General features: G+C 38.2%; 5 protein-coding genes and 1 non-coding gene across 6 annotated transcripts; 2 read left to right on the forward strand and 4 right to left on the reverse strand.

Annotated features, from left to right (window-relative positions):
* Positions 1-39: 39 nt before the first annotated feature.
* Positions 40-2,454, reverse strand: LOC121757825. Its single transcript, XM_042153299.1, has 2 exons — positions 2,201-2,454; positions 40-2,059 (listed from the first exon to the last, which is right to left on the reverse strand). Exons 1-2 carry the CDS (start codon positions 2,452-2,454, stop codon positions 40-42), a joined length of 2,274 nt encoding a protein of 757 aa, XP_042009233.1.
* Positions 1,787-1,893, forward strand: LOC121759773. The gene has a single exon (XR_006041719.1). It is a non-coding gene; the product is annotated as a small nucleolar RNA R71 (small nucleolar RNA).
* Positions 2,455-4,229: 1,775 nt separating the features above from the next.
* LOC121757205 (transcription factor MYB73-like) lies at positions 4,230-5,107 on the forward strand. The gene has a single exon (XM_042152720.1). It carries the CDS (start codon positions 4,364-4,366, stop codon positions 4,949-4,951), a length of 588 nt encoding a protein of 195 aa, XP_042008654.1. The 5' UTR covers positions 4,230-4,363; the 3' UTR covers positions 4,952-5,107.
* Positions 5,108-7,882: 2,775 nt separating this feature from the next.
* Positions 7,883-13,552, reverse strand: LOC121757232. The gene is made up of 3 exons (XM_042152747.1): positions 13,189-13,552; positions 12,547-12,873; positions 7,883-8,906 (listed from the first exon to the last, which is right to left on the reverse strand). Exons 1-3 carry the CDS (start codon positions 13,357-13,359, stop codon positions 8,163-8,165), a joined length of 1,242 nt encoding a protein of 413 aa, XP_042008681.1. The 5' UTR covers positions 13,360-13,552; the 3' UTR covers positions 7,883-8,162.
* Positions 13,553-14,803: 1,251 nt separating this feature from the next.
* Positions 14,804-18,086, reverse strand: LOC121759472 (thylakoidal processing peptidase 1, chloroplastic-like). Its single transcript, XM_042155060.1, has 6 exons — positions 17,038-18,086; positions 16,293-16,361; positions 16,125-16,193; positions 15,964-16,050; positions 15,812-15,879; positions 14,804-15,548 (listed from the first exon to the last, which is right to left on the reverse strand). Exons 1-6 carry the CDS (start codon positions 17,797-17,799, stop codon positions 15,431-15,433), a joined length of 1,173 nt encoding a protein of 390 aa, XP_042010994.1. The 5' UTR covers positions 17,800-18,086; the 3' UTR covers positions 14,804-15,430.
* Positions 18,087-23,473: 5,387 nt separating this feature from the next.
* On the reverse strand, positions 23,474-26,850 carry LOC121756818 (transmembrane protein 147-like). The gene is made up of 7 exons (XM_042152218.1): positions 26,665-26,850; positions 25,982-26,051; positions 25,822-25,881; positions 25,086-25,200; positions 24,101-24,216; positions 23,866-23,990; positions 23,474-23,749 (listed from the first exon to the last, which is right to left on the reverse strand). The coding sequence occupies exons 1-7, from the start codon at positions 26,739-26,741 to the stop codon at positions 23,620-23,622; spliced, it is 693 nt and encodes a 230-aa protein (XP_042008152.1). The 5' UTR covers positions 26,742-26,850; the 3' UTR covers positions 23,474-23,619.
* Between the last annotated feature and the right edge of the window lie 795 nt (positions 26,851-27,645).

The following is a 27,645-nucleotide window of genomic DNA, read 5'->3' on the forward strand; positions in this document are numbered from 1 at the left end:
TATAGTCGTTGGCTCGACCTTCTTCATCCTTGTCTACCTCTATCCAGGCTCCAATAGGCGCTTCCCCGCCTTCTCTTGCTTGATCATCACATTCTCTCCATCTACTCGAAACATGACCGTATTTGTCTTGGTCTCTATCACAACATCACCGGTTGCTAAAAATGGCCTACCAAATAGGATAGGCATATCCTTGTCCTCTTCCATCTCTAGGACAATGAAGTCAACCGGGAGTACAAATCTATCAACCTTCACCAAGACATCCTCGATGATACCTTTTGGTTTCACAATTGAATGATCCGCCAATTGTAGGTCAATGTCGATTGGTTCAATCCTCGCTTCTAGACCGATTGACCGTGCGGTTTTCAGAGCCATCAATGATATTCCCGAGCCTTGATCAAGTAGGCACTTTGGGAACTCCTTATCTCCCATCTCACATGGGATCACACAGCTTCCAGGGTCTCTTCTCTTTGCCGGCATCTTTCCCTTCACAAATTGTGAGCAAAATGCGCTCAATATCACCACACCATCGTCTTGTATCTTCTCCTTTTTCGCAATAAGATCCTTAAAAAACTTGGAGAATTTAGGAAAGTGTAGGAACAAATCCACCAGGGACACATCTACATTAACTTTCCTGATAATGTTCATCATCCAATCGAGTCCTTTCTCTTGAATTATTTTCCTACCCTTCTTCTTATTCTCGACTGGGAAAGGTGGTGGCGGGATAAAATCTGGAAAATTAAATGGACACTTCGGGTCCATTGCCGGACTTAGTGGATTCTTCTTGTGGATATCACTCATGGTTGACTCTTCTTTTTCTTGTTGACATTCCCTAGCTTCGGTAGTAGCCCACTCAATCCCCTCGTCCGCCCCTGCGTGCGAGGTTTGTGAGCCAAACAACTTGTCCGCCCCTGCGTGCAAGATGTTCGAGCCATTTTGTGCATCTAGCATGATTGGAGACTCAAGATCCTTTCCACTTCTTAACTTAACTGCCTTGCACTGTTCAAAACCTTTAGGATTGGGCACCGTATCACTCGGGATAGCATTAGGAATTCTTGTGTGAGATGCTGTAGCAATCTGCCCAATTTGAGTCTCGAGATTCCTCAATGTAGCCTCCATCTGACCAAACTTCTCTACCGTCCTTTCTTTGAAGCTCTCATTCTCCTTTTGACTCTTGGTCATGAAGGAGAGTATCTGTCCCAATTGATCTTCTACCGATGGCTTCTTCTCATAACCCGGGGGTTGAGTGTTTGTCCTCCATTGGTTCCCCGAGTTGTTGCTAGGACCACTTTGATTCCAGTTCGATTGCTGAGGCCTCCAATTCTGCTGATTGCTGTATTGGTTGCCTTGGTTAAACCCTTGGCCATTTTTGCCAATGTAGTTCACATCCTCGATTGGTGGTCCTTGAAGACTAGAACATTGATCAGTATGATGCCCTCCTTGACACAATCCACATCTCATCACTGCCACTGCTTGGGGTTGAGGAGTCAGTTGCAGCGATTTCACTGCCTTTGTCATCGACGACATCTGGGTGCTTATATCTGCCAATTGAGCTTCAATTGCAGATACTCTCTCTGCATCCTTTGTAGCACCGAATGTGTCTCCTCCTTTCTCCGCTGCTCTCCTTGGATTGTGCCAGTTCCGTTGATTGTTAGCCAACCTTTGGAATAAGGCTCTCACCTCCTCATGCGTTAAGTCATCCAGGTTTCCATTAGAGCCTGCAGTAACTAGTCTCGTGCCTTCATTGTTGAGTCCCTTGTAGAATTTCAAAAGGTCATGCCCCGGAGCTAGACCATGGCTCGGGCATTTCCTTATCAAGTCTGTGAATCTCTTCCAAGCTTCTGCAAAGGACTCATCATACTTTTGTTGGAAAGAAGTGATCTCTTCTCTCAATTTCTCGATCTTCATCGGGGAATTATATTCTAAGAGGAACAACGTCTTCAACTCTTGGAATGTTTCAATGTTGTAGCCCGGTATAGAGTCATACCAAGCTCTTGCTTTCTCCCTCAGAGAGAATGGGAATAAGACCCTCTTGATCAGATTGTGTTCCACATTCGGGGGTCTGTGAGAGTTCGTCAACTCGTAGAAGGCATTGAGGTGGCTCATCGGGTCTTCATCATCCCGTCCATGGAAAAGATTCCCCCCATTCACCAAACTAATGTAGTGAGGTGGAATGTTGATGTTGTTGTTCGCATAAGCAAACTCTCCGGGGTACTCAATTCCCGATCTAAGAGTGTCGCCAAACCTCACAACGGGTGGTGGGACAGCGTTGTTGTTATTATTGTCGGCCATCGACTCAGCTTCCAGATCACTGTCACTATTCTCAAACAATGGGTTATCTCTGATTGGACTCGGCGAATCCTGTTGAATTTCAAACCCGGCTGAACTTCCTGACCCTTTCCTTCTTTGATAACAGAGTAATCCGAAAGGCGGTGTACCCTGAGATCTCGTGTGCATTCACGACTTTCTTTTTTTTTTTTTTTATTTTATCTACACAACAGAAAATACACCAAGCACAAGCACAATATATTTCCTAATTACCGAAAGCGAGACCTCTCGACAACTTCGGGGTAAGTACTATAAAAAGTGTGTGCTTAAGTGAAAAACTAAACTACCTAAAAACTAAACTAAGAGTTAGCTAAAAATTACCTAAAAAAAAAACACTCCTTCGTCTTCAAGTCCGGACGTGGTAGATGGCTATCACACCGTAGAACACGAACAAAGTACCTATAAAACTCAAAAAGAAAAATCAAACAAAATAAAATAAAAACTAAAACAATTAAGCATAAACAAGCTATTGCCTCCCCGGCAACGGCGCCAAAACTTGATGCGATATTTTAGAGTTCTTAATCAATGTATAAAGATTATCAAGTTCAATTATTTTAACTCTAATAATACTACACTACTGCAAGAATACAGTATCGTAGTAGTATTTCAAGTGTCGATCCACAGGGAGGCGAGATTGCTTACACTTAATATGACTACACAAAGTATAAAAAGATTTTGTTTTGATTTTGAGATGGTTAACTAACTTAAGCTACTGAAATGAGATTTTTGACACGAGAAAGACAGGTCACTCCAAGTTGCTCACTAAGCTTGCGTTGTTTTACACCATTTACAACGAAACATACGACGGGATTATAATTATCAACCTAATCGCGTGCACTGAACATGTTTGCGACGTATAATTCACAGTCAGCTGAACACTTGTTCCATGAATTAACTTTCAACGACATTTAATTCCTGCGGATGCGCGGGAATAAATGTCGTCTACTATAGTCACCTACCTAATCCACTATCAATTTATCCCCTGAACAGTTCTAAATCGAAAGCATACCAACAAACGATCAATCCTAAGCTATGTTAAAGAGACAATAGTTAAGATTTAACAACACTACATCATTAGCCAAAAACGTAGCATTTTAATTATCAAACACATTGTTGGTATCAAACATACGATTCAAGGTGTTAAAACAAATACACAAGCCTAGATTACAACTCGGAGCAACAAAGAGAGCCTAGCCTATACACATGGTGGAATGTAGAAATAAAACCATAGGTGTGATGCTCTCGTCGAGTGGAGTCGGGATTCGGGAATGGATGGTCGGAATAATGGCCGGAATGCCTTCCTTCTCTTCTTCCTCTCCTCCTTTCTCTCCCTCTGTCTTTTTTTCTGTCTCGTTCCCCCCTCTCCAATTCATTTTCCCAGCCTTTTTAATCCTTCAACCGCTGGGTCAACTGCAAAATCGCAGTTACGCGACTAAAACGCCCGACCGGGCGAATTCAAAGGAGGTAATCGCCCGACCGGGCGAAAGGCTACTGCATGGCCTCGCGGGAAACGCCCGACCGGGCGTTTAGTTGAAATCAGAACGCCCGACCGGGCGAACTTTCTGGACTCCGCATGCACAATATGGAAACGCCCGACCGGGCGAACTCTCTGGAATCTCAGCTATGCATTTCCGACGAACTTCCAGCTTCTAACACCCGAAACTACACTCAAAGCACGACTTGGTGAGTTATAATTAACATGAAATCCGGGGTAAAGAATAGGAAATAAGCTTCGCATCAGTGCGCATTTGGCATTGAACTTGTATGTACATTACACCCACTAACTTTACACAAAGCAGTTTCCAAGAACCAACCATTCTCCTAAAATGCATGCACCTCTTCATTCCCTTTCTCTCTACACACACACACACACACACATATATATATTGTATATATATATATATAGATTGGTAGACACACAACACAACCGTCCTCACTCATCACTCACAATTCACAAACACCTCACTTTTAATTGCTCTCTACACTAAAAAACTCCCCCAAACCAACTCTCCAACTATCAATCAATTCTCACACATATATGGACTTGTTGAATCGCTGCTCTTCAGTGAGCTCCTCCTCCTCCGACTGCTCCTCTGACTCCTCGAGCCAGAGGAGCAACAACGGGGAGAGGATCAAGGGGCCGTGGAGCGCGGAGGAGGACAAGATCCTCACCCGCCTCGTGGACCGCTACGGCCCCCGCAACTGGTCCCTCATAAGCAAGTACATCAGGGGCCGCTCCGGCAAGTCCTGCCGCCTGCGCTGGTGCAACCAGCTCAGCCCCGACGTCCAGCACCGCCCCTTCTCCCCCGCCGAGGATGAAGCCATCCTCGCCGCCCACGCCCGCTACGGCAACCGCTGGGCCACCATCGCCCGCCTCCTCCCCGGCCGCACCGACAATGCCGTTAAGAACCACTGGAACTCCACCTTGAAGCGCCGCCAGCAGCAGCAGCAGCAGCAGCGATGCGAGGAGGAGCACGATCCGATGACGGCATTGTCGCTTGCGCCGCCCGGGATAGGCGGCGCGGCGGCGGGGTTTTGGGACGAGATGAGGAATGTGATCGCGAGGGAGGTGAGGGACTATGTTACGACGTCGTTTCAGGAGACTTCCACTGGGTTTCGCTTGTGATATCGCTATAAATGGTGTTTGTCGTCTACTGCTAGTTTAATTAAATATTTTAATGTTGATGTTTCTGTTATTCTCAATAATTATTTGAGTTTGGGAATATGGTTAAAGGCTGCAATCTCTTTTAGCAAGGCTGCAATCTCTTGGCACCACCCTTAATTCAAATCTATTTGCTTTATTTCAACTTCCAAGCCATCCTAAATCTATAGCACGAAGTTGTTTTATTGATCTTGCCAAGTTTACATTTTTATAGAATGATTGAATTCAGGTATATGTCACAATCACAAATTATTAAGATATAAATGTTCTATAATTAATACTCCGACTATATGAAGATCTAATTCATTAGAAGAGTAATTCAGTCCTAACATTCATTGCCTAGATCCAATGAATTAAACGACATTTGGATTTACATTGAGAATGGAATCACAATGTTGGTATCATTCGGTCAACACAACACAATATTCAATTTTCTAGATTACTCATTAGTCATTACATTTTTCTAAATTGGAATGCCTATCTTGTTTTGAGAATGGCAGGTTTTGTGTTTTATGCTAACTTGACTGGTGAGCTTAGATGACCTTAATTATTTATGTTAGAAAATGACTTTTATATGGACAAAATGATGTGTTAAAGTAGTAATTTGTTTATATTTGTTTCGTGTGTAATGTGAATGCTGAACTTCTTCAAATGCCATAATTTTTTATAGCTTATGGTTTAATGATGAATTTGTAGTTTTGAAATGATGACTGGGAAAAGGAATCAATAAATAATGAGCTTGTGTTGCATTAGTTTTTTAAACCTTTGGTGTCTTATTACATTCCAAAATGACATGTTGTATGATATGCAATGACTTGGTTTATTTATTAGTTTGCATACTACTCTAAACAATTTTGAGATGCCCTTGCTTTACAATTTTAATGACCATGACTTATTTAACGATATGATATGTTATGACTTAATTTAACATTTGGTATGCCATACAATACTTAATTCTCCTATTTTATAGTATTACTATACTTCATATTTTATAATGAGACAACTTATATACTGCTATTTATACTAGTATCATTTAAGTTACGTTTCACCATCTATTGCTTAATCATGTTAATTATATAGTGATGGCACAAGTCACAACTCTTTGCAATTGGTTTGAGTTACGCTTAGGATTCTCAATGTGTTGTAATGAATTAAAAATGCCAATACCATCATCAATTATTATGGGCGTGGTTTGATTATCATAAAAATATAACCAAAAACCGAATATTATATGCCAAAGAAAAGGCTTTTCTTTGTGCAAGAAAATAACGCCGTGTACCCCACCCTTAAATTGATGTCTTTATCAGGTGCAAATAATAAAAACATGACAAATAGGGAATGTTCCCACTAATATTTTTATTAGTATTATATTATATTGTCGGTACATCATCTTATTAAAAATATTGAGGTTGTTTTTTTTAATCAAATACTGCATATCTTAAACGTGCGTGATCCTTCCTATCACTGTTTTCTTACCGTGTGAATGGCCTCTCACGGTGACATGACACGGTTCCCAGCTTTTTTTTTTCTAAAATAAAGATTCATTCCTAAAATGATTCATCCATGTTAACACAATTTAGCCTTTGTGTCAACTTTTATAAATGGTTGCAACGATCTTAATTATAATAGTATATCATATTAAAAATATGTGTATCAGTTAGGAATCAACCGAAAAGTAATGCTCCTTTTACCCCCCTCAACTTTAAAAATAGAGATTCTGGAAATGAATTATAATGCTAAATTAGTAAAATAAAAGAAGAATAGAAAAAAATTGATTGAAATAATGCTAACAGATAACAGATACTAGTAAGACCAACATTATTAATAGTGTTTAGTTATTAAAAAAATTGCAAAATTATATGTGGATACATTTGTGGGACAGAAAAATTAATAAAGAGATCTATTTTTAGAGACAAGAAAAGTAGAGGTGTTAGGTAATCTTCAACCATTTACATCAACCTTAAATATATTTTTAAGTATATATCACATTAAAAAGTAATTATACTCCAATAATTTACATCAAACTTAAATTTTACACTATATGTCTCACGGAGATTTTTGTAGTAGCTACAACACTACAAAGTCCTATTTGGTATTGTTCCGTAGAAACCCAAAAATAAGATTAGATTTGCAATATGATTGAAGAAATTTTTTATATTTAAAAAATGACATTTAATATATGATTGAAGCCGGACATAAATGACTTATGATTTTTATAATAATTTTATTTGTAGTAAAATAGATGATGCGTGATGCGTCCACATTTTTATTGGTGATGACTGATGAGAGGCTCACTAAATGCGCCGACATTAATGTTTTCCCAAACAAGCTTGTGGCGGTGGCGACGGTGGACATCGAGACACGTCGATTACGGCGGCGGTTTCACAGTAGCACGATTGAGGTATCTCCCTAATTTTCTATAAGTACTACTCCTATTTTTGTACTTCTAAATTTGTAAAATAATAAAGTGAATCGAATTAAATATTTGAGTTAATGGAATATTATGCTAACAATTGCGGTTTCTTTTCGTTATCCGAATTTAGTCGTTTAAGTTTTGGAGTTAATATGGTACTACTATTAAAATAGTTGGTAAAAGGGGATAAAAAAAATAGTTACAAAAATTAACATAATGAGTAAAAATAGTTACTGAAAGGACTGTTTTGCCTTTAATTAGTGAATTCAGGACAAAATTCACTACCTAACCTATCCTTTGTCATGAAGTGACCCGACTCACAATTTCAACAATAACTTTAGTTATAAATTGGTGTATTTAAGGGTAATTCACGACCAAAATAAGCAGTAACAAAAATAACTCTTTCATCCATGTCTATGGGCTGGGAAAAAAATTACCACAAGAAGAAATAACGTCGAACAATTATACACTTCCATCCAATATTTATAAGACAGATGATCCTCATTAGATATTCACTAATTTCGACACAACAGAAGATTGAAACAAAACAATTTTTTTTACATCATCTCAGGCAACTTCTATTATCTAAGTGCAAAAATAAATCTTTTAGTTACACAAGTAAATCCATTGTTTCCTTCTACGATTTCATGTCACAATCTCACTACAGGTTTGTGCACAACACTACGCCTTACATGATAAACGTTACGATACACAAAAGGTACAAGGAAAGGCTCCAACCTGTTGAGCTATACACAAGCTTTCCTACCATTTCACGTCGAGAGTCAACGATTTGGGAGGGAGAAACAGAGGGGGCAACTCGGTGAACGAGAGATTTGATGATAAACTACTCCAAGAAAATGAATCGGTATTAAGAGGTCTGACCTTCTTGATCACCAGGGGCTTCAGAACCTCACCTTCGATTCTTGCTGCAACTTCAAACCTTACGCGTTCAGTAGAAGGCCTCGTTCGCCACTCAGCTAGCGTGCTCCAGTAAGAATCGTTAGTTCTGATATTCCTTCTCAGTTCCAACGGGAAGCGATACATGGGAAATGCACTGATTCTCACCTTTAGAGACCCCATAGCAGCCGTATTTGGATTGTCTGTCTCATTCAGGAAGCTCTTCAAACCTCTTTTTAACAACGCGATTCTAGTGCCTAGAGAATTAGGGAGATGCACAGATCTCTCGTAGTTTCGTCTCACGTAACACCTCTCTGGCAATAATTTTATCACATCTTTAGAACGAGAAGAAGTCCGAATAGGTGAACCTGGCCTTCCACTTCTGTAGGCAACCACGGATGCAGATCCTTGAATACATATAGGAAGTAATCTCGTGCATAGAGCAGGCCAGACTGACCCCACATCACTCCATCTCCTATAACGGAACATACCATACAGAAATTGATAATTGGAAGGATGGAATAAGGAAATTTCTTCAGCGCCTTTCACTTCTATGCTTATGCCTTCCCCAACTAATATCCGTCGCAAACCAAAGTGTGATCTGTTCAACTGAAATGAATAACCAAGAAAATCAACTGTCACTAGATGATGTAGGACTGCATAAAATACATTTATCATACAAGTTACTGTAGCAGTATGAATAAAACTAATAAATGGCTTCAACACCACATGTATGAGAACAAATTCAGAGGGCTTCACCCTCTATGAAACCTCAAAAAAGACAGGCAAAATTAATGAAGTACTACAAATTATGAAGTTCCAAAGCTGACACGAGTGGACTCCATAGTGATACACATATAGAGGCAATAATCACTATTGCCAAATGTCAACCAATCCACCCAATGAATTTGTAAGAAATTAATACAAGAAAACTCTGGGAGAAGTTTAAACTAGTTGAGTAGTAAAACTGAGTTCAGTTTTTAAGGAGTCAAAATGTTGTCTACTCAGTCCTCATTTGTCGGATTTTGATAAAGTCAAGGATCGTGCCAAGCAAATCAAAATTGAAATTAATATAGGACTGGAAAACTAAACAATTGGTAAAAAGGAAAAGTGAAACAAGGAAGAAATCCAGAATAATCCTATCAGAACCTGCCCAGGAATTATACCAAATCCAATGCAAATGTCATTACCCTAAATACCCTAATTGATCATTTTCATAATATATAAACAATATCTAATTCCTACAGGCTCAGGAACAGACCAACCTCAACTATCCCAGAAGATATGCAAACTAGATATAGGTAAGGATTAGTTTCTTTAAAAATAATAAGTTTATAACACATGGGCAGAGAAATCTAACCGGACAAAAACTGTGGGTATTATCATTGCAAGATCGCTAAACATAACCCGAAGATTCTAATTTATAAGACAATTAACCCAGCAAACAAAAAACAATACATAAAAATGCACGTGAATTCCTAGTAGTGCTTCGGCATCCTACAAAACAACACCATAAAGGCTATAATATGGAAGGAAGTGTCTAAGTGAACTGTGGTCTACAAGATCCACTTATGTTTATCCCTTCAAAACTAACAACTGACAACATTTTTGCTTGGAAAATTAGATAGAGGTTGGTATAGCTCCATTTGAAACAGAGAACCTTAGCCTTAAGGTCCAAACATCAGACTCGAGACAACTAGAATGTACCAGAATGTAATTCATTAACCATAGGATGCCTCTCAATCCATCGGGTGCCCTAGAGAATTAGAGCAGAAGAGAACCAAAAACGTGTTTGAAGCAACAAATTTAATTTATTAGCTGAAATGATTAACAGAAGATTGATCCCCTGCCTAACTGATGAACGCCATGTTCTCCTCAAAGGAGGCAGATTGTGTTGTGCCCAAGCGTCGCATTCAACTATTATACTTTATCTAACCCTGTATAATTATAATCCTTCCCACTAGCACGCGAGGGCCATTTTTTGACCATGGGAACGAGCCAATGAAGAACCCATGCCTCAACTACAAAAGACATAATAAAACCAACAAAAAAAGAAAATGATAATAATAATTAATAGTGATAAGGTTATCCGCTGATTGTTGCTGATTCACCCGGTGGCACAGAGATTCTATTCCTAGTAGTTAGCGGGATCCTCTCCCTCGGTTTCAAACACATATGCTACTAGTGTTTTTACTCTTTTAGTTGGAATATTATACTTTTCCAAAACAATCACATTCAAAATTTTCTCAAGCAATACAAATCTAATAAGCATCAGTGCTCATTTTATGCATACACATCAACACCTGAAAAGCATTCACCAGTGGGTTGTCGCTGTACTGCTGCAGTACCTCAGATTCAACTGAACAGTCTGAACCTACAACAGGTTGAGAAATTGACTCTGTAAACTATGACCAATGCACTACTACTACTCTGCCCTACAACTGCTACTACTACCACTACCACCGCTGCCACTGCTACTACTGCTACTACCGTTGTTACTACTGTTACCGATGTCTTCACACTGTTGAGGGAAATATTTATCAGAACTTTGTACCAAGCTGGACATGGTTGACATATATGCTCCAGTTTAAGGGGAGTGTTATAGAACAAGTATCCCACATTGGATATGTGCCTTAGTCAGGCTTTGTCTCTTGTACTATATATATGTGCTTTGTTTAGTAATCAAAGAGACCTACTACTTTTCTCTAATATGTCTATATACTTTTACGTATATCTCTATATTTTATTGTTCTACGATAATAATAATAATAATAATAATAATATTATTATTATTATTATTATTATTATTATTATTATTGTTATCTGCTGATATGTCTATATACTTTTAAGGCTATCTGCTGATTACCGCTGATTCTCCCCACAGCGCATAGATTCTACCCGTAACAGGGAGGCACTAGAACCAGAAAAATCAAGAATGGCCAGTTTTTATATCCAGTTGGAGCAAACCAGATTTTGCACACACCAACCCAAAAACCAAACTTATAAAAATAAGGACCAAAGCTGACTCGAGTTTCTTGGGTGTACTGAATTCACCGTTTGATTTTGTGAGCCTAAGTCATGGCGTCAAATATTTTGTGGCATTGGTGGAAAGGACTTATTCACACAACATGCTGAGATACACCCTGAAGTAACATAACACATAAAGATGCACCGTATGGGGAATAAATAAATTCTCCATGGGTGGTACCCATACTGGCGTAGCAACTCATAAGTCAATTTCTTGACATCACCACTTGCACCCAATGAATGTGGCCACCAGGGTGAAGTCCACTTTTGTGGCTTCATCCATATGACGTTAGCACCAAGACATCGAATAACACCGGCTCCCCTAAACTAAAACAAATGGTTATTAAAACAAGGGTTCATTGCCTCTAACTGGGTTCTCTTCTCAAAATTAAATCTGATCTTAAAACTCATTTCTAAGGAAAAACCTTAGGACTGATTACTCATTTAATGTGACCAAAACAGACCAAGAGGCTTTCCACCTCAGTAAACCTTTTGAAACGAGCAGAAAAACCCAAGAGACTAACTTATTACCAGATCACCATGCAACATCACTGAAACACAACTCAGTTTTAGGGAACTCACTAACTCAGTATACAGAACCATATAGCAAAGAGGGCCTTGCACTGACGTTTAGCTCCTCAGGAAACAGACGATCAGCTACATGTGATAACTGATAATTTTAGGAAGGAAAATAGGGAAGGTATTTCCTGGCCTAAGAAGAAGATTGTATCTGAACATGAATAGCCTAGAACAACATTACATTATACAGAGGAATGTTTTGCATCAACGCAAAATGGATACTCTAGTCCTCAACATGCTTCAAGAAAGTTCATCATAATGGACTTTACTCACACTTTGATATACCTTCTAATCGATACACTAGTACTCAAAAGGATCTAATGATTAAATACAAACCAAAAAATAACACTCTTCAAGCAATAATAATAAGGTTTCTTCTACTAACCCCATATTTGGGATATTGATATTTGATCCAGTTTGTGTTGCATATTTAACCTACATAACTCAAGAGCATCTGCTTCATCTCCATGTCTAGTTCCTTTTTTCCTTCATTAACCTCAATTATAATCTATCAATTACAAATGTCAAAAATACTTTATTCATTAATTAGAAAACTGCGACTGAAGATCCAAGTCACTTTAAAAATGTAGAGTCTATATACAAGTTCAAAAGATCACAACAAAGAGAGGGAAAGTAGACATACCGGAAATGTAAGGGACAGCCGATCATCTTCTCCTACGACCATCAACTCCAAAGGGCCTTCAACTTTAAAGCTATCAATTACAGCCGTGGAACCAATTCTCCTAGCCAGTGCCTCAAAGTTTGATGTCCCATTTTCACTTAACCTAACCAACTTCTTCCATTCTGATGCTTCATCATGCATCTTAAGGGCAACTTCAATCTTCCCAACATGAACCCGAAAGTCATACCTTTGCACTGTCTTGTATTTAGCTTTCTTTACATCCATTTCTGAAACCCAAAAATCCTCCAAAGCCCATTTCTCTTTTTTAGAAATCGAATCCAAAACACCCTGAATCAGATCCCAAAAACAACAAAAAAAAGAGATGAAGATAACACTGATTTGATAACCACTCATAGCTAAGCTCAATCACACTGCCACAAAAGAAGCCTCACTGACTAAACATACACACGAGATTTCCCCTCTAACATAATTTTTGGAATAATTTATGATCAAATTCTTCAACACCCACAAAGTAGCAAAACAGATTCGTGATCAACAAACTCTAACCACTCTACCATTTGGAAACCTTTCTATAAATAAAATAAATGAAGACCAACAAAACAGGAAGAGCAATTGAAGTCAAATTCGAGATTGCAAATCGACCTGCAAAAAGTGCGGTGGCTGGAGAGGAATGTCCGATTCAGTTAAGGCCGTGACTTTCGGATAGAGGTAGTGGGAGATGTTGAAAGGGCGCGACGGGATGATTGCCGAGTGTATCAACACAAGGGAAAGGAAAATTGTCAGCAAAAATAGCGTCGAATTTCGGGCAGTCATCGAATTATTGTGTGGGCCGTAACTGAATGTCGATTGAGAAATGATACAGTGTTGAGTGATGGAAGGTGATGGCTGGCGACTGTCGGCGACGACGGTGAATTGATCTGCCACCGGGGAATTTTATTATTTAACAATTTGGTTTTTTTTAGTGGAATTATGTGAGTGGCTTACGCAAACAGCTTAGTTCAATCCATTAAAAATATCACTCCGGTAGCAACAGCTATTATGATAATTAAATTCAACCGCAGGTATTATCGATCTGTAATTAAGTTAAGAGTTTATTAATTAAAATCAGAAATTAATTATACCTAGTGCATATCTACGTGACATTTAACTAATACTTCTATTTACTACTCAATCCTTTCCATAGCAGTACACTCATTTTATCATTTTAGTATATTCCGTAGTAGTGGAGTCATTTCCCTTTTTTAGTCAACACATTTCTTCCCACTTACTTTACTTTCTCTTACTTTATTCTTTCTTCATTTCTACCTTTTTCGTTTCCTACTTTAGTTTTTTTTTACTTAATCCACCTAATACATTTTTTCTTAATCTCCCTATCGGAAATAATGATCAAGTATTTGTCAAAAAAAATTGTCAAAGTCATTTGAAAACTATCAACAAATAAAAACGTCTGTATTATTTCACTCATGCCATGAATATGTTGGCATGGTCCATACCTAGTGATACCTTAATGTTAATTTAAACGATAAAGTATTGTTTCATCACTTAATGTTTCGACTAATTATGAGTGGACTTTTGGCATAGCTTCGTTATGCCATGAATGATCTTCGAAAGTAGGTAAATTTAGCTCAACATTTTTATTGTATTTACAGCTTACACGGTAAAGTTCAAAAAAGTTATTATTGGCATTTTTTTACGATTTCCATAATAGTCAAATCTCTATTGATTCATCTTTTAACTTTAAATTAATAAAATAATAAATTGAGATTTGATTTTTTTATCAAAATTGTAAATTAAAATATCAATAATAATTTTTAATAATAATACATTAAAATCAAACTAAACACATAAAATAAAACAACTATAAACATGCACTAAACAATGCCGTACTCCCACTTAATATATGTAGAAGTTGTTCAATTTATATTCCATCTAACTAAAATAATCTCATAACTTAATTCTTAATAGATTATCATATGATAATAGGTCAATCGAACGAACCATAGCATATTAGTGATTATATTAGTAGTATTGGTGAACTTGATTATGCTTTTTCCCTCAAGGGTTGTAGTGGGCTTTGAGGAGTACTTTTTTTCCCTCAATAATTAAAATATGTTAGGATGAATGATTTTTGTTTCCCTTCACCCCAACCCTGCTTGTATTCTCCGAAATCAAAGCATTTAACTGCTACTCACATAGTTGAAGATAGCGTTTCAATTTCCTGCCAAACATATAAATTAGAATGCAAAAACGTCAAGGATAAAATGGAAACTCAAAATATGAATTTTTTTTTCCTTTTTCATATAATAATAGCACACGATAGATGGATCGGTTACTGCTGTACACCTTCTACAAAGTAACTCGAAAGGTCAGCAGTTGAAACAATAACTTATAACGAGTATAGGCATGTTTCAGCAGAATAACTCTGGGATTCACCTCCATCCATCTAAATACCTGGCTGCCCCAGTCGACCTGATGACTTTTATCTGTGAATGCATCCGCAGATGCAACACCCAGCACCATCACAGAATCCATCATTCGTGAGTCGACTGGCACCATCATCAATGGCTGTGCTTTCAGCATTTGTAGGACGGGGGTGCCTCAACATATACAGAGTTTGATCCATTAGATTCAAATTCTTCACCACATGAAACTTGAATAAATTACATAATGAACCCAAAACCAGCCATATGAGGCTGCTGGAGGCAGTGGTGGCGTGGCAGAGGATTCCACTATCCGTCTTATAGACAATACGCGAACATACTGAAGGAAATCAGAATTCCTGTTGGTGGCCAAATAAGCCCAGAAGGGCTGCAGTGTGGAAGAATCGGATTTGATGAAAGAATCGAGGTCAAAACTATTAACCAATAAGCCAGGAGGTCAAGTGTCATGAGAATGCCAGGGTGCTCTGCTGGTATGTCGAATACAGTGTGTCCGACACTTTTGAAGGAGGCCAATATCGGAAGACTGATCTCCCGACAATGTTCTCAATAGGCAGTGGACCCCTGCAATACAAAAACATTGGAACTCAGGCTCCATACACCTCCAAACATGTTCATTATATCAATGAAGTGTAAACAAAAATAGACCATCTATACAAGTTTTATTGCTTTCAACATAGCTCCAATCTCTTACCATTAAGAGTTCTTATGTTGGAATAAATAGATAGATCATAAAGAAACAAATAAACAGAAACTACAGAATAAATAAAGAATATCCTTCAGACCTAAAGCAAGCATGTAAAAAATATTGACATAGAGTTGCTTACCAGTTGTGAGAGTCGAAACTGTTGTTACGGTTGTCTCCCAAGACAAATACATAGCCCTCCGGCACAAACTATAAAAAAAATGATGGGTTAGTTTTCTTCTTGCTATAATAGCATGATCAATATGCTCGAACTGGGAACAAGCACAAACTTACCACTGGCTCCAACTCATAATCAATTGGCTCCAAAATGTAATCCTCCGTCTGGGCTATACTGTTGACCATCAATTTTCCATCACGAACCTGCACAAGGAAAATATTTAGAAACGAACAGACTTTGAGATGAGAAATTTCAAGAATCAATGAGCATTTCTTACTTCCACACAGTCCCCAGCTTTTGCTACAATTCTTTTAATAAACACATCAGACATACTGAAACCATACTCCTGCAAGGAAAATTAAAACATTTAGATATCAACTTTATGGTATAACATGACTCTAAGTGACTACTGACTCTGATACTGATACAAAAATTTAAAAATTACCTGAAGAAATGACGGAGCCTTAAAAATCACAATTTCTGAGACATTTGGTTTCTTGAAAATATAAGAAACCTGTAAACACAATATAAAAGAGTCAAGAATGGCACAGTTAACATTCAAATCACACAGCATCAATGGTGTTTCCTCAGAGAGAGAGAGAGAGAGAAACGGCAAATATTCTAGTACTCATAGTCCAATCTATCCACTAACTTCTAAAATTCAGGTAAAATATTGCAATAATAGGCGAAAATTTTCTTTATAAGAGTAACTTCAGTTAGTCTTGAATAGTTTGGTTGGTAATTCCACCCCTTGTAAGGGGTGAAAGATCAAGGTAAACCCCAATCCCTCAGCTAAAAAAGACAGGAGGTGGGGTCCTGCTTTACAAACTAATCAATATAGGGGTATTCATTATTCCAGAATGACAATATATATGACTGAACCTACTGCTTGGCAATACAAAAGGATATAGTACTATCTACTTAGCCACATATTCAAAGCATTTCCCAAATACTTCTTGGTATAATCATCTTGATCAAACCTACGGCCTGGCAATACAAAAGAATATCTACTTATTACTCCAGTTAAAATCATTTCCTTTCTCAGCCATATAATCTTATTACACAATTTAATGCACATATAATAAAAAACCGTGAATTGCATCCAACATCAAACCAAAGCCAAAAAATAAATAAACTAATAGCAGTAGTATATCAATACAACTAAGACCCGCCATCAAAAGAAAGCATACCTTCTCAGCTAGAATCCTATCGCCCACATCAAGTGTCGGGTACATAGACATCGACGGGATCGACCTGGGCTCGGCCAAAGTCGATTTGAACAGAATGCTAACGCTTACAGCAGTGAAAGCCGCCTTAGCATCCTCGGAGCTGAAGCAAAAATTCATCAATTTCAGAATCCAACGGTTGCTATCACGACCTTTGCTGCTCTGGTGCATAGCCTTCACGGTGCTTGAACCACCGCTCTTCCCCATAGCCAGTGCCTCTGAACACTTGCTTTCAACGACACTAACACTACCACTCTTGGATGATCCTTTTCTAACGACGGCGCAATTACCGCTAGCAACGGCCGTTCCACCTCTGTCCACCTCCGACGTAGCGAGCTCGTTACAGGGCAGCCACTTAGATCCAGGCAAAAACGGGAGAATCGCAGACGTCTTAAGCATCGAAACGCCCAAAACCCCAACGTCAGAAGAAACCCCAACCGATTGCTTCATCAGAGACACCAAACCACCGATCACAGGCGACCGGGTGCTTTCACCGAGCAATTCCTGTGCAAGCATAGAGTGAAACGGCGTCGTTCGGGTGGGGCGATCAGGGGGGCGGCGAATGTCGTGGTAGCTGCAATCGGGCTTCTGCGACGGCGAGTGGTGGAAGGCCCGGGATCGGGTGGCGCAGTCGTGGAAGAATCGGGAGACGGCGCACTTCCCGGGGGCGGCGGAGAGGTTTGAGGCGACGGTGGCCGAGTAGGCCACGGTAAACCGGAGAGCCATGGTGACGAATTGTAAGAAAGTGACGAACAAGAAGATGAAAATTTCGGGGTTCGGGATGAGGAAGGGTGTGAGAGAGAGCTCTAGCAGGCAGACAATGACATCGTGAACGAAATCAGTGAAAAATCGGGAGAAGCGAGGGGGAATTGAAGAAGGAGGCTAGATCAGTGGGGTGGGGAGGAGACTGAGGGGTTGGGAGTGAGCAGTGAGGGAAAGCGGAACCCTATCGACGGCGGCGATAGGGCCGAGGAGGAGGAGAGAGCGCAAGGCGGCTTAGTTTGGCAGATGAAGAAATGGGAAATTTTCAAAGAGTTGAAAATGAATTTGGGGTTTAATATTCAACGTGAGAGGGTGCTGTAGTGCCATTATTGCCCTTCAATTCCTCACTTATTACGGAAAATACCTTAAAACTGGAAATGTGGAAATACATACTCCCTCCGTCGCATAATAACTCACTTTCCTTTTTAGTTTGTTTAAACCAAAATGACTCATTACTAAAAATTGAAACACCTTTTATCTCTATTTTATTACATATCTCCTATTTTACTCTCTCTACTTAACATACAAAATAAAGTTATATAAAATCTCGTGTCGCCCAAGGAATGAGTCATCTTCCTTGGGACGGAGGGAGTAGCATATAGAATTGTAAATGTCGCAAACCAAATAAGTAATGTGGTTATTTACGAGGTCATGAGTCGGGTATGGTCAAATTTTATTTTCTTTACTCATTTTAAAAAAATAATTGAAAATAATTAAAGTGGATAAAGAATAAAGTAACAGAGATAGTACGATAAGTATCATTCTTTACATTATTCTTTCTCTTATTTTACTCTCTCAACTTTAACTATTTATTATCATTTTTTAAGAAAATGAAATGACTCTACTACTATGGAATGATAGGAGTAGTAATTTTAGTTATTTTTGAAATTTTGACGTTAAACCAATTTATATGATTTTAATAGCATATAACCTAATTTAACTTGCTAATTCTATTACACATTGTTTAATGTACGTTTTGGTTAGGAGAAATACTTGAACATTATTTTGGATGATATAAATTGGTTACTAAGTTACATTATACTAATCCTCAATTGCTAGAGTCACAAAATGTTAAATAAAAACGCCTAATATAGCTATAATAATAATAAAAAATTAGTATTTCCCTTCTTCTGGCTATTAGGTCGATATTTTTTACAATATGAGCAAAATATAATTCTCATGAAATTAGGAATTAGTGAAATAAATTATTGTAACTTGGGGAAGATCATTTATTGATTCCATCCTGATTATTTACCTCTCTTGGTCGTTGTAGTTTATTTCTCCATTTAAGTATGTAATGCAAATATGCAATCAATAGATTCTCACAAGACGCGTTTTAAAACACAAAATATCCGAATCTTAAGAATGATAATTCCGTAGTAATGCATGGGCATTATAGTCTTTTAGTTTTGGCATGTGTCTGACCGGTCCAACAAATCGTGAGAGGCAGTAGCTTCCTTGCTTCTTCCTCAACTGCTTCCACACATTCAGAAGACTTTTGTGACAACAAGCTAAATTGGCAAAAATACCCTTTATCTACAGTTATGACACACATACATCAAGTCAACCTATCCAATCTATGATTCCTACCAAATAGAAAATCATATCGTTTAACTTCTAATTTTAGAATTTATTTATTGCTAAGGCTAGGTGTGTGTTTTTTTTAAAAAGTACATATGCACATTCATATAATTCGTTGATCATTTGTGTTGTTTTGTAATGGACTAGTAAAATATTGAGTTTTTGATTTGCTACATTAACAGCCTATAGACTCTACTATTCTATAACAAATACTCCTCCCGACCCTAAAGAGTATGCATTATTTTCTTTTTCATCTATCCCCAAACAGTATGAACTTTCAATTATGGAAACTCTTTTCTCTCTAATGAAGTGAAACCCAAAATCTACTAACAAAACTTTAAAAACTTTCTCTATCTATCTCTCCTTATTTTACCAATAATGCATTAAAACTAATACTGAACCCAAAGTTCATACTCCTTGGGGATGGAGGGAGTAAAGGATTAAGGTTTATCACTAATATATCTAAGAGATAAACTAGTATAGAATCGGAGGATCGATTTTATAAAATTTGAATGAATTGCTTAATTAAGAAAGTACGAAATTCCAATTACAAGCCACTTTTTTCATTCTCTCTGCTAAACTAAACCATGTCTAGTTGAATAAACAAATTTTGACCATACTTGTCGCCTCACTTTGAAACATGCAAATAGATTCCTCAACTTTCAATTTTACCATATCTTAAATAATTATCAGCATTTAAGTCTGACGTAAGGGCTTACGTATGTTAGTGCTTGCTACGTCATATTTTGGCCAACTAGTCTTTATTTACATGAATACTAATTAGAGCATCTCATCCGTGCTCTTGCCAACGAGTACGGATATTGGCTCGGACCCACTTTTACTCTCTGCTCTTAGGCAAGAGCAGAACACTCACATTCGTACTCTTCTTTAAGGACAAACTCAAGGGTCCCATCATTCTATTATTCAATTTAAATAAAAATATTTCCATAAAATTAAAATGCATTAAAAATATCCGGAATACTATTACAAATTATAAAAAAAATTAAAAATTACATAAATAAAATCCTAAAAATAAAAAATTACATAATTAAATTCATAAAAAAAAAACAACTACTCGTGGCCGAATTTCGCTCAAATGTGTTTGATTAGATCTTCTTGTAGCTCAATGTGGGCTCGGGTATCACGCATTGTATTCTTTATTTCGATCCTCTCGCCCACCGTCGTATGCACACCTCGGCGTGGGGGAGACCTCGCGGTTGAGCTTCCGGCTTCATCCTCGTCGTAAAAGCTAGCCGCCATCAGTCCTTCGTCAACTATAATCATGTTGTGCAAGATAATACACGTGTACATAATGTCGGTGATATTTTCACGTACCACAGCCGAGACGGGGCCTTCACAATGTTGAATCGGGCTTGAAGGACCCCAAAAGCTCTTTCGACGTCTTTCCGAGCGGACCCTTGACGCTGCGCCAAAAGAACCCATCTCGGGTCTTGCGGGTTGCTGAGCGTCTTCACGAAAGTCGACCGCCTTGGGGTAGATACCATCTGCGAGATAGTAACCCATGTGGTATGCATTTCCGTTGACGGTGAAGTCGATCGCCGGTGCTACACCATTCAAAACACCATTGAAGAGTGGTGAAGAATAGAGCACGTTCAAGTCGTTGTTGCATCCGGCAATACCAAAATATGCATGCCAAATCCATAGGCGGTAGTTGGCGACCGCTTCAAGGATAAGTGTTGGGCCGCCGCCTTTGTGGTCGCTTAAGTGTTGCCCCCTCCAATTAGTCGGACAATTCTTCCACCTCCAATGCATACAGTCAATGCTGCCAAGCATACCGGGAAAACCATGGACTGTTTCGTGAAGACGAAGCAACCGTTGGCAATCATCGGTGGTGGGTGCACGAAGGAATTCCTCACCGAAAGCTGAACGAACGCTGTCGCAAAATTTTTTAAGGCAAAGGATTCCAATTGACTCACCGACATGCAAATACTCAACGAAGAGGTCAGCCGTTTGCCCAATAGCAAGTTGTCGGATGACATACGTACACTTCTGCAACGCCGAGAGACTTTGCCGACCGGTTGCGTCTGTACTTGTTTGAAAGTATTCAACACGAGCGGATAATGTGTTGACAATACGCATAAACAAGCGTTTTGACATGCGAAAACGGCGCCGAAAGTAATCTTCCGGAAACCGTGGCTGGTCGGAAAAATAGTCCGCAACGAGCCTTTCGTTGGCTCCCTCCCGGTCACGATGGATGTAGCGGCGAGTTGATCTAGTTGGTCGAGGAGGGGCTGGGGTATTCGCGGTGACATAGGCTTCATAGGCTGCACGATATTGTTCATAGTATTCTTGTTCTTCGCGCTCCGCTTCCGCAATGAGATTGGTGAAATCCATTTGAGAGGGTTTGAGTGAGAGAGAAAGATGTAGATAAGTTGTATGAAAAAATATTAATGAGAGATGAATGGGAGATGATTTGATGTGAAAAATGGATGATAAATGTGTGTATTTATAGATGATTTTGGGAATTAAAAAAATATAAAAACGGCCATATTTTTGGGAATCAGAAAATATAATTTTTTTTTTATTTTTGGTATTATTTTCAATTTTTTTTAAAAAATGAATTCCGACGGAAATGTCGTTGGCCAATCAGAACGTGCCACGTCAGCTGCTTGCTGGCACGGACGAGCTCGATGCACCGAGCAATGCCGCACTAGCTGCAAGAGTGCAGCGGCGAGTAGGCGGTGCCGCGCCGCTGGCACGGACGAACGAACGGGTGTCCACTCACCGCTTCAAATGCTCTTAAAGAATGTGGACAGATAGGCTACTCAACTACAACGGCTACAACCCACCCCCTGCATATAATATAGGCAGATAAAATGCTACAGCATGTTTGGTACATGAAATTAGCCAAACATAAGATTAATAATCTAAATGAGTAAGGTCCTTTTTTGTAGATAGAAAAAGAAAGGTTTGGCACATTAATCACAAATATTCTTGTTGTTTTCGTAGCATGGATAATTTTGGTGAAGCACATCGTGCAGAAAATAATCCCTGCTGCCCACAGTGCTCAAAATCACTATTTGTTGCAGAAAAACAATCCCACAAAAATTTTGGGATTGTACACAGTTTAACCTAGTTAACCGAAAGTCCGAAACTACCCCTATCCCCTCCCATTTATCTGTCGCCCCCTCTCTCATTTCTTTGCCGTCGTTGTTGTTAAAATTCATAATTCTTGTCCCATATCGACTTGGTAACGATCCTAGCTCACCTATATAAGTGTGGATAACCCCCCTTATAAGGCCTTTTAAGGGGTGAGTGGCCCATTTCTAATATGGTATCAGAGCAGGCCCGAGTCGATGATGGATTATATCTCTTTATCTCTTCTCTTGCCTACCCACATGATGGAAGTCCGATGTGTCATTCCAGCCCACACGTAAAGGGGCGTGTTAAAATTCATAATTCTTATCATAGCTCACCTATATAAGTGTGGATAACCCTTCCCCTTATAAACCCCTTTTAAGGGGTGAGTGGCCAATTTCTAATAGTTGTACACTCTCTCTCGCCGCCCCAATTCGACTAACATTCTCTCACAAGGATTGGAAGCAAGACATCAGGTTTGGTGACATTTTAGATCTGAGCCTCCTCTCCCAATGGTCGTCATCATTCACACCATGGCCACTGCCATAGTACGCAACCAACAATTGTGGGCTATTTAGGTTAGAGTTATTCGGGTTGTAATTATTTTTAGGTTATAAATTTTCATTCTTAACTAATATGTCGGGCTATTCGAATCAACCTGCAGGGTTCAAGTTGAATTGACATCCCCCTAATCAACAAATTACTGTATAGCACAACATGATGGCTATTATGGTAGAAACCGGCATGTAGACTTTTCTTAAGGTGAAATTGCACGGGTAGGACTAGTTCGATACAAATGAGTTCGTCTGCAGTGTACAACGCAGAGAAATCTGATCCAATTTGGGCTGCACAGAAACAAAGATTTCAGAGATTCTGGCCAGAGTACAAATATGGAATTAACCAATGAATAAGATTATAGAAATAGTGGAAGAAGAGAACAGAAAAAACAAGAAGCACCTTAAAACGAAAAGTTGAGCTCTTCTCACCACTCAAAATTCAACTACCATGTCTATATATAGAATTTCTTAAATATTATCAAGAAAGTTTGAGTTTTACAACAAATTCTACAGCAGCAGCCTCAAATTGATGAAGTCAGACAGTTTCCTACTCTCTGTTAGATGGTCTCTGGCATGCAGCAAACAACTGCCAGCTAATGAAAGCCATCACCAGTGAAGTGAACAACTCAAAACCTACCACCTTCGGGAAGTGCCACCCCAAGGCAAGTTTCAGATAACTGCAACAAACCATTTCAATCACACTCAAAACACGTCAACTCTGAGCCGTGTATACTTAATCATGCATTTTCTACAACAGCCAAAACGATAATATATCTTCAAGTGAGTAACACACCTTGTAATTGATGGCATTGTTGCCACTATTCCTGCACAAGCATATATGATAGGAATCAACGTCTTAGGCTTGTTTTTCCTGAGCCAGATCAGAGAGCCTAATGCAGCTAGTGATATACTCAACACCTGAAACACAAATCACCCAAATTCAATCAGTGCACAAGAACTTTTTAGATCATACAATGGCATAACTCATAAGAATGACCATAATAAACACCATGGTAAACTTGTATTACCAAATTAGCATTTGCTTCAAGACCCTGCAAAATGTAATCCCACGTGAATTCTAATCCTCTGGCACCCACCCAAAGAGGTGCCAGCCTATGAAGAATGGAGTCAGCAAAAGCCCAACCTGCCAACAAAACAAACGGAACATTTAATGCCATAGGATATCAAGAAGTAGAAAAAGCATTTTGGCTGTAATCAACGACTGTTGTTTCCTTTTCATCAGCAAAATCCTCAATGAAAATGCAGGTTAACTACAGCTGCTGAGTTTCAGAAAGGGACTAGGATTCTTTACAAAAATTGCACGACCAGCTTCTTCTGTGTATTATTAAAATTTCCACCAACCAAGCTCCGGGTGAGTGATGTAGACAATCAATTTTAATAAAAGATGTATGTGGAGAGAGAGAGAGAGAAGCAAAGTTCGTAAGGAGGTCTTGGTTGGAAGATATCAGACAAACTACGTTCATAAATATCTATTGAAGGCCTTTAAAGCTTCAGAGTCTTCAGGCCTGCTATGGAATAGCAAAAATACAGAAATTCCTAGATACTTCTACTGGTTCCGACTCATTTGTGATAAGCAAATAGATACCTAAGGCTCTTTGTAAGTATTCGTTTAGCTATAGAAAGGCAATATCTCAAAAGTTATTCTCTCTTGCATCACCAGGACCGGATCAAGGACACAAGTAGTTGACCAAATGTATGTTACCTACTTACCTGTCCAAAAGATATTACTATAATAAAGTGGTAAGATCAAAATTTATGTGCTAGTTAATTTGTTGTCTCTAATAAACACTTCATTTGGCAAGCTGAGAGGAAGGGTTTTAATAGCACAAGCCAAAAGACAGCTCTCTTTCCCAATAAACTTTTTCATTCCAGAAATTGAGATGACTGATTACTGATACAAAATATTTTATAAGCAGTACAGCACAAAATATCCAGGAGGAAGTGAAGGGAATCATAATAATGATTAAGAGAGGAAAACAGAACTGCACTAACCAAGTCCAACAGCTTGGAATTTGTGATTTTGAGAAATATTCCTATGAGTTAATTGTGTCAAGGCAAAGTAAAGCCCAGCAACATCTATGAATCCAATCAAAGCTTTCAACAATTCCTGAAAGACAATGAGAAACAGAACTTAAAAGTTTAGAACATATTAGTGTTCCTTATAACTTTGAAGAGAATAAATCACTTTGAATTGTGATGATTAATTTTTCCTTAAAGGATTAGGAGAAACAAAACAAAAACTAATTTCTCAGGTAGCTTAAAACTTATATAAAAAGTCCTAACACCGACCTCCTTCAACCCCACAAGCAAAGGATAAAAATACAAGAAAAATGACGCACTGAAAAGACCAAATTAGCATAACTAACTTAGAAGACCATTTGTCAAAACATCCCACAAAGAATCCATTTCCCTGCATCCCTCAATAACATAATATATGTTACACATCAACGGAATCCAAGACAAGTGTGACTTGTCTCATTTCAGTGAATTGTTATAAAAATGGATAGGGCAATACTCAAATGTTTTGAAATGATTATATTATGGCCTCATGCAATCTAAATATTAACATATTTGCAAACAACAACAAAAACGTCCAGAAACCATTGCATCAAGAAGTAGATACTAACTCTAGTGAACATGATCCACTGACTTTTCCAATACTTTAGGACATCATACCAAATTGACAAGAAAAGATAAATTGCATAAATATCCTAAAAGAAGGAAATACCTGATATGGGTCGAAACTGTCACTTTCAGATACCTTTAGAAAGGTTGCAAGACATACAAGCTGCAAAAGAGATTCAATTAATAAGAGCCCACGACAACCAAAAAGGAAGCATCAATGTATACTGTAGAGACATTCAATCATTCTGATCTGAACAACTGACCTTCACCAATGCAGTCACGAGATAAACAACAGCTGATTTAATTGAAGTACCAATTGTGTCATACTCGGATCTATAAGATAAAACCAGTCAACTTAATAGACCAAAAACTTTTCCCAACACAATCATGTGAAATTAAACAAGCTTCCAAAAAATTCAAGGCAAAGAATCGAGACATATAAATCTCATATACAAAAACATCTTTGCAACGGTTGGTGCTTAAGTTTACACAAACAAAAGTAGGTCTCAGCCTGATTAAAGATTTTTTTCTCGAACCCAACTCAATAAAACAGTAAAGACGAAAGCAATAAAGTAGCCAAGATTATTGATAATCCAGTAGACAATACAACAACCTCCATTAAATTTGCTTGTAAATTCATGATGCCCTAACTCCAAAGAATCATTCCAGCAATTCGAAGTCCTACTACATTTGGACTTCTTTATAAGCTAAATTAACATCCCGAATGCAACATTTTACCGAATCCTAATAATTCCACTTAAATAAATATTGTCAAAACTATCTTAAAATAAGCTAGTAATGATACCAATAAATAAATTCAGGATAATTAAGGAAAGAACGGAACTTCCATGGGTAGAATTTAAGCAGATTCGGTACAAGGGCACCATGAATTCGATGAGATCTGATGAATAGACCCACAATTAGTAAAAACGAGAATTAAGCTTACAGGGGAGTGGCGGAGTAGTAAACGGCGTGAGGGCCAAAAGTGAGAATCGCACAGTTGAAGAAGTGAAATATGGTCATGATTTGTTCTGAAATTCCGTCAGACAGAGAGAAGGATCACCAGAAATACAGTCTGTGACTGTTGATCGAAAATGCAGAAATGCCGATGCAGATTGAAGAGTCGAGCTATTCAATGAATGAGTTGGGCTTCAAGATTATCGGTCCAATATTTTATCTCTTTTTTATGGCCCAATGTTTTTAATTAATCAGTGATAATAACATATGGCATTAGTTCAGTATGAAATTATGAATGGAATATATAATCACAATTATTTTACTGTTATAAATTTAAAAAAAATATTTCTGGATTTGAAGCCCAAAATGTTAAAAATGTCTAATCCCAAACATGAATTTTCTGAAGTGTCCACACAATTGAATTTTTAAGGGCACTTAGTCGGCCATTTATGTCAAAAAATGAGTTGGTTTAAGTGGATTAAATATTAGAACTGCAGGCCCGAGCATGATGTGTGGCCCGATCAAAAAATATATCGTGGTTTACATATCTCAATTGGGAATAGACACATAATTAAATATCTTTTTAAATTTAAGCCCATGGCTTTTTCTGGTTAATCGAGCTTTTTTATTGGTAAATGAATTTAAATTTAAAAGCCGCACACAAAGAATTCAAACCCGAATTTAAAATTAAAAGTTGTGCTACAAAGAACTAGAACCGAGACCTTTGGCCTTGGGCCTCTCGTGGCTTTTTCATCCATTTCAGAAGCACCCTATTAAAGTTGAAAAATAAAAATGTACTAATTGTTTAAGATTTTATTAGCTAGTTTAGCATTTTTTCCAACCTATATAAGGCATATTATTCTGAATCTATGTACACGTCAGGGCTTTTCGATTTGCAAGATTAAGTTCTCATGATTAAATATGTAGAGTATATTTGGTTCATGATATTTAATCTCATAACTCAATCATA

This window comes from Salvia splendens, chromosome 12 (assembly GCF_004379255.2).
Source record: "Salvia splendens isolate huo1 chromosome 12, SspV2, whole genome shotgun sequence".
Classification (NCBI taxonomy): Eukaryota; Viridiplantae; Streptophyta; class Magnoliopsida; order Lamiales; family Lamiaceae; genus Salvia; species Salvia splendens.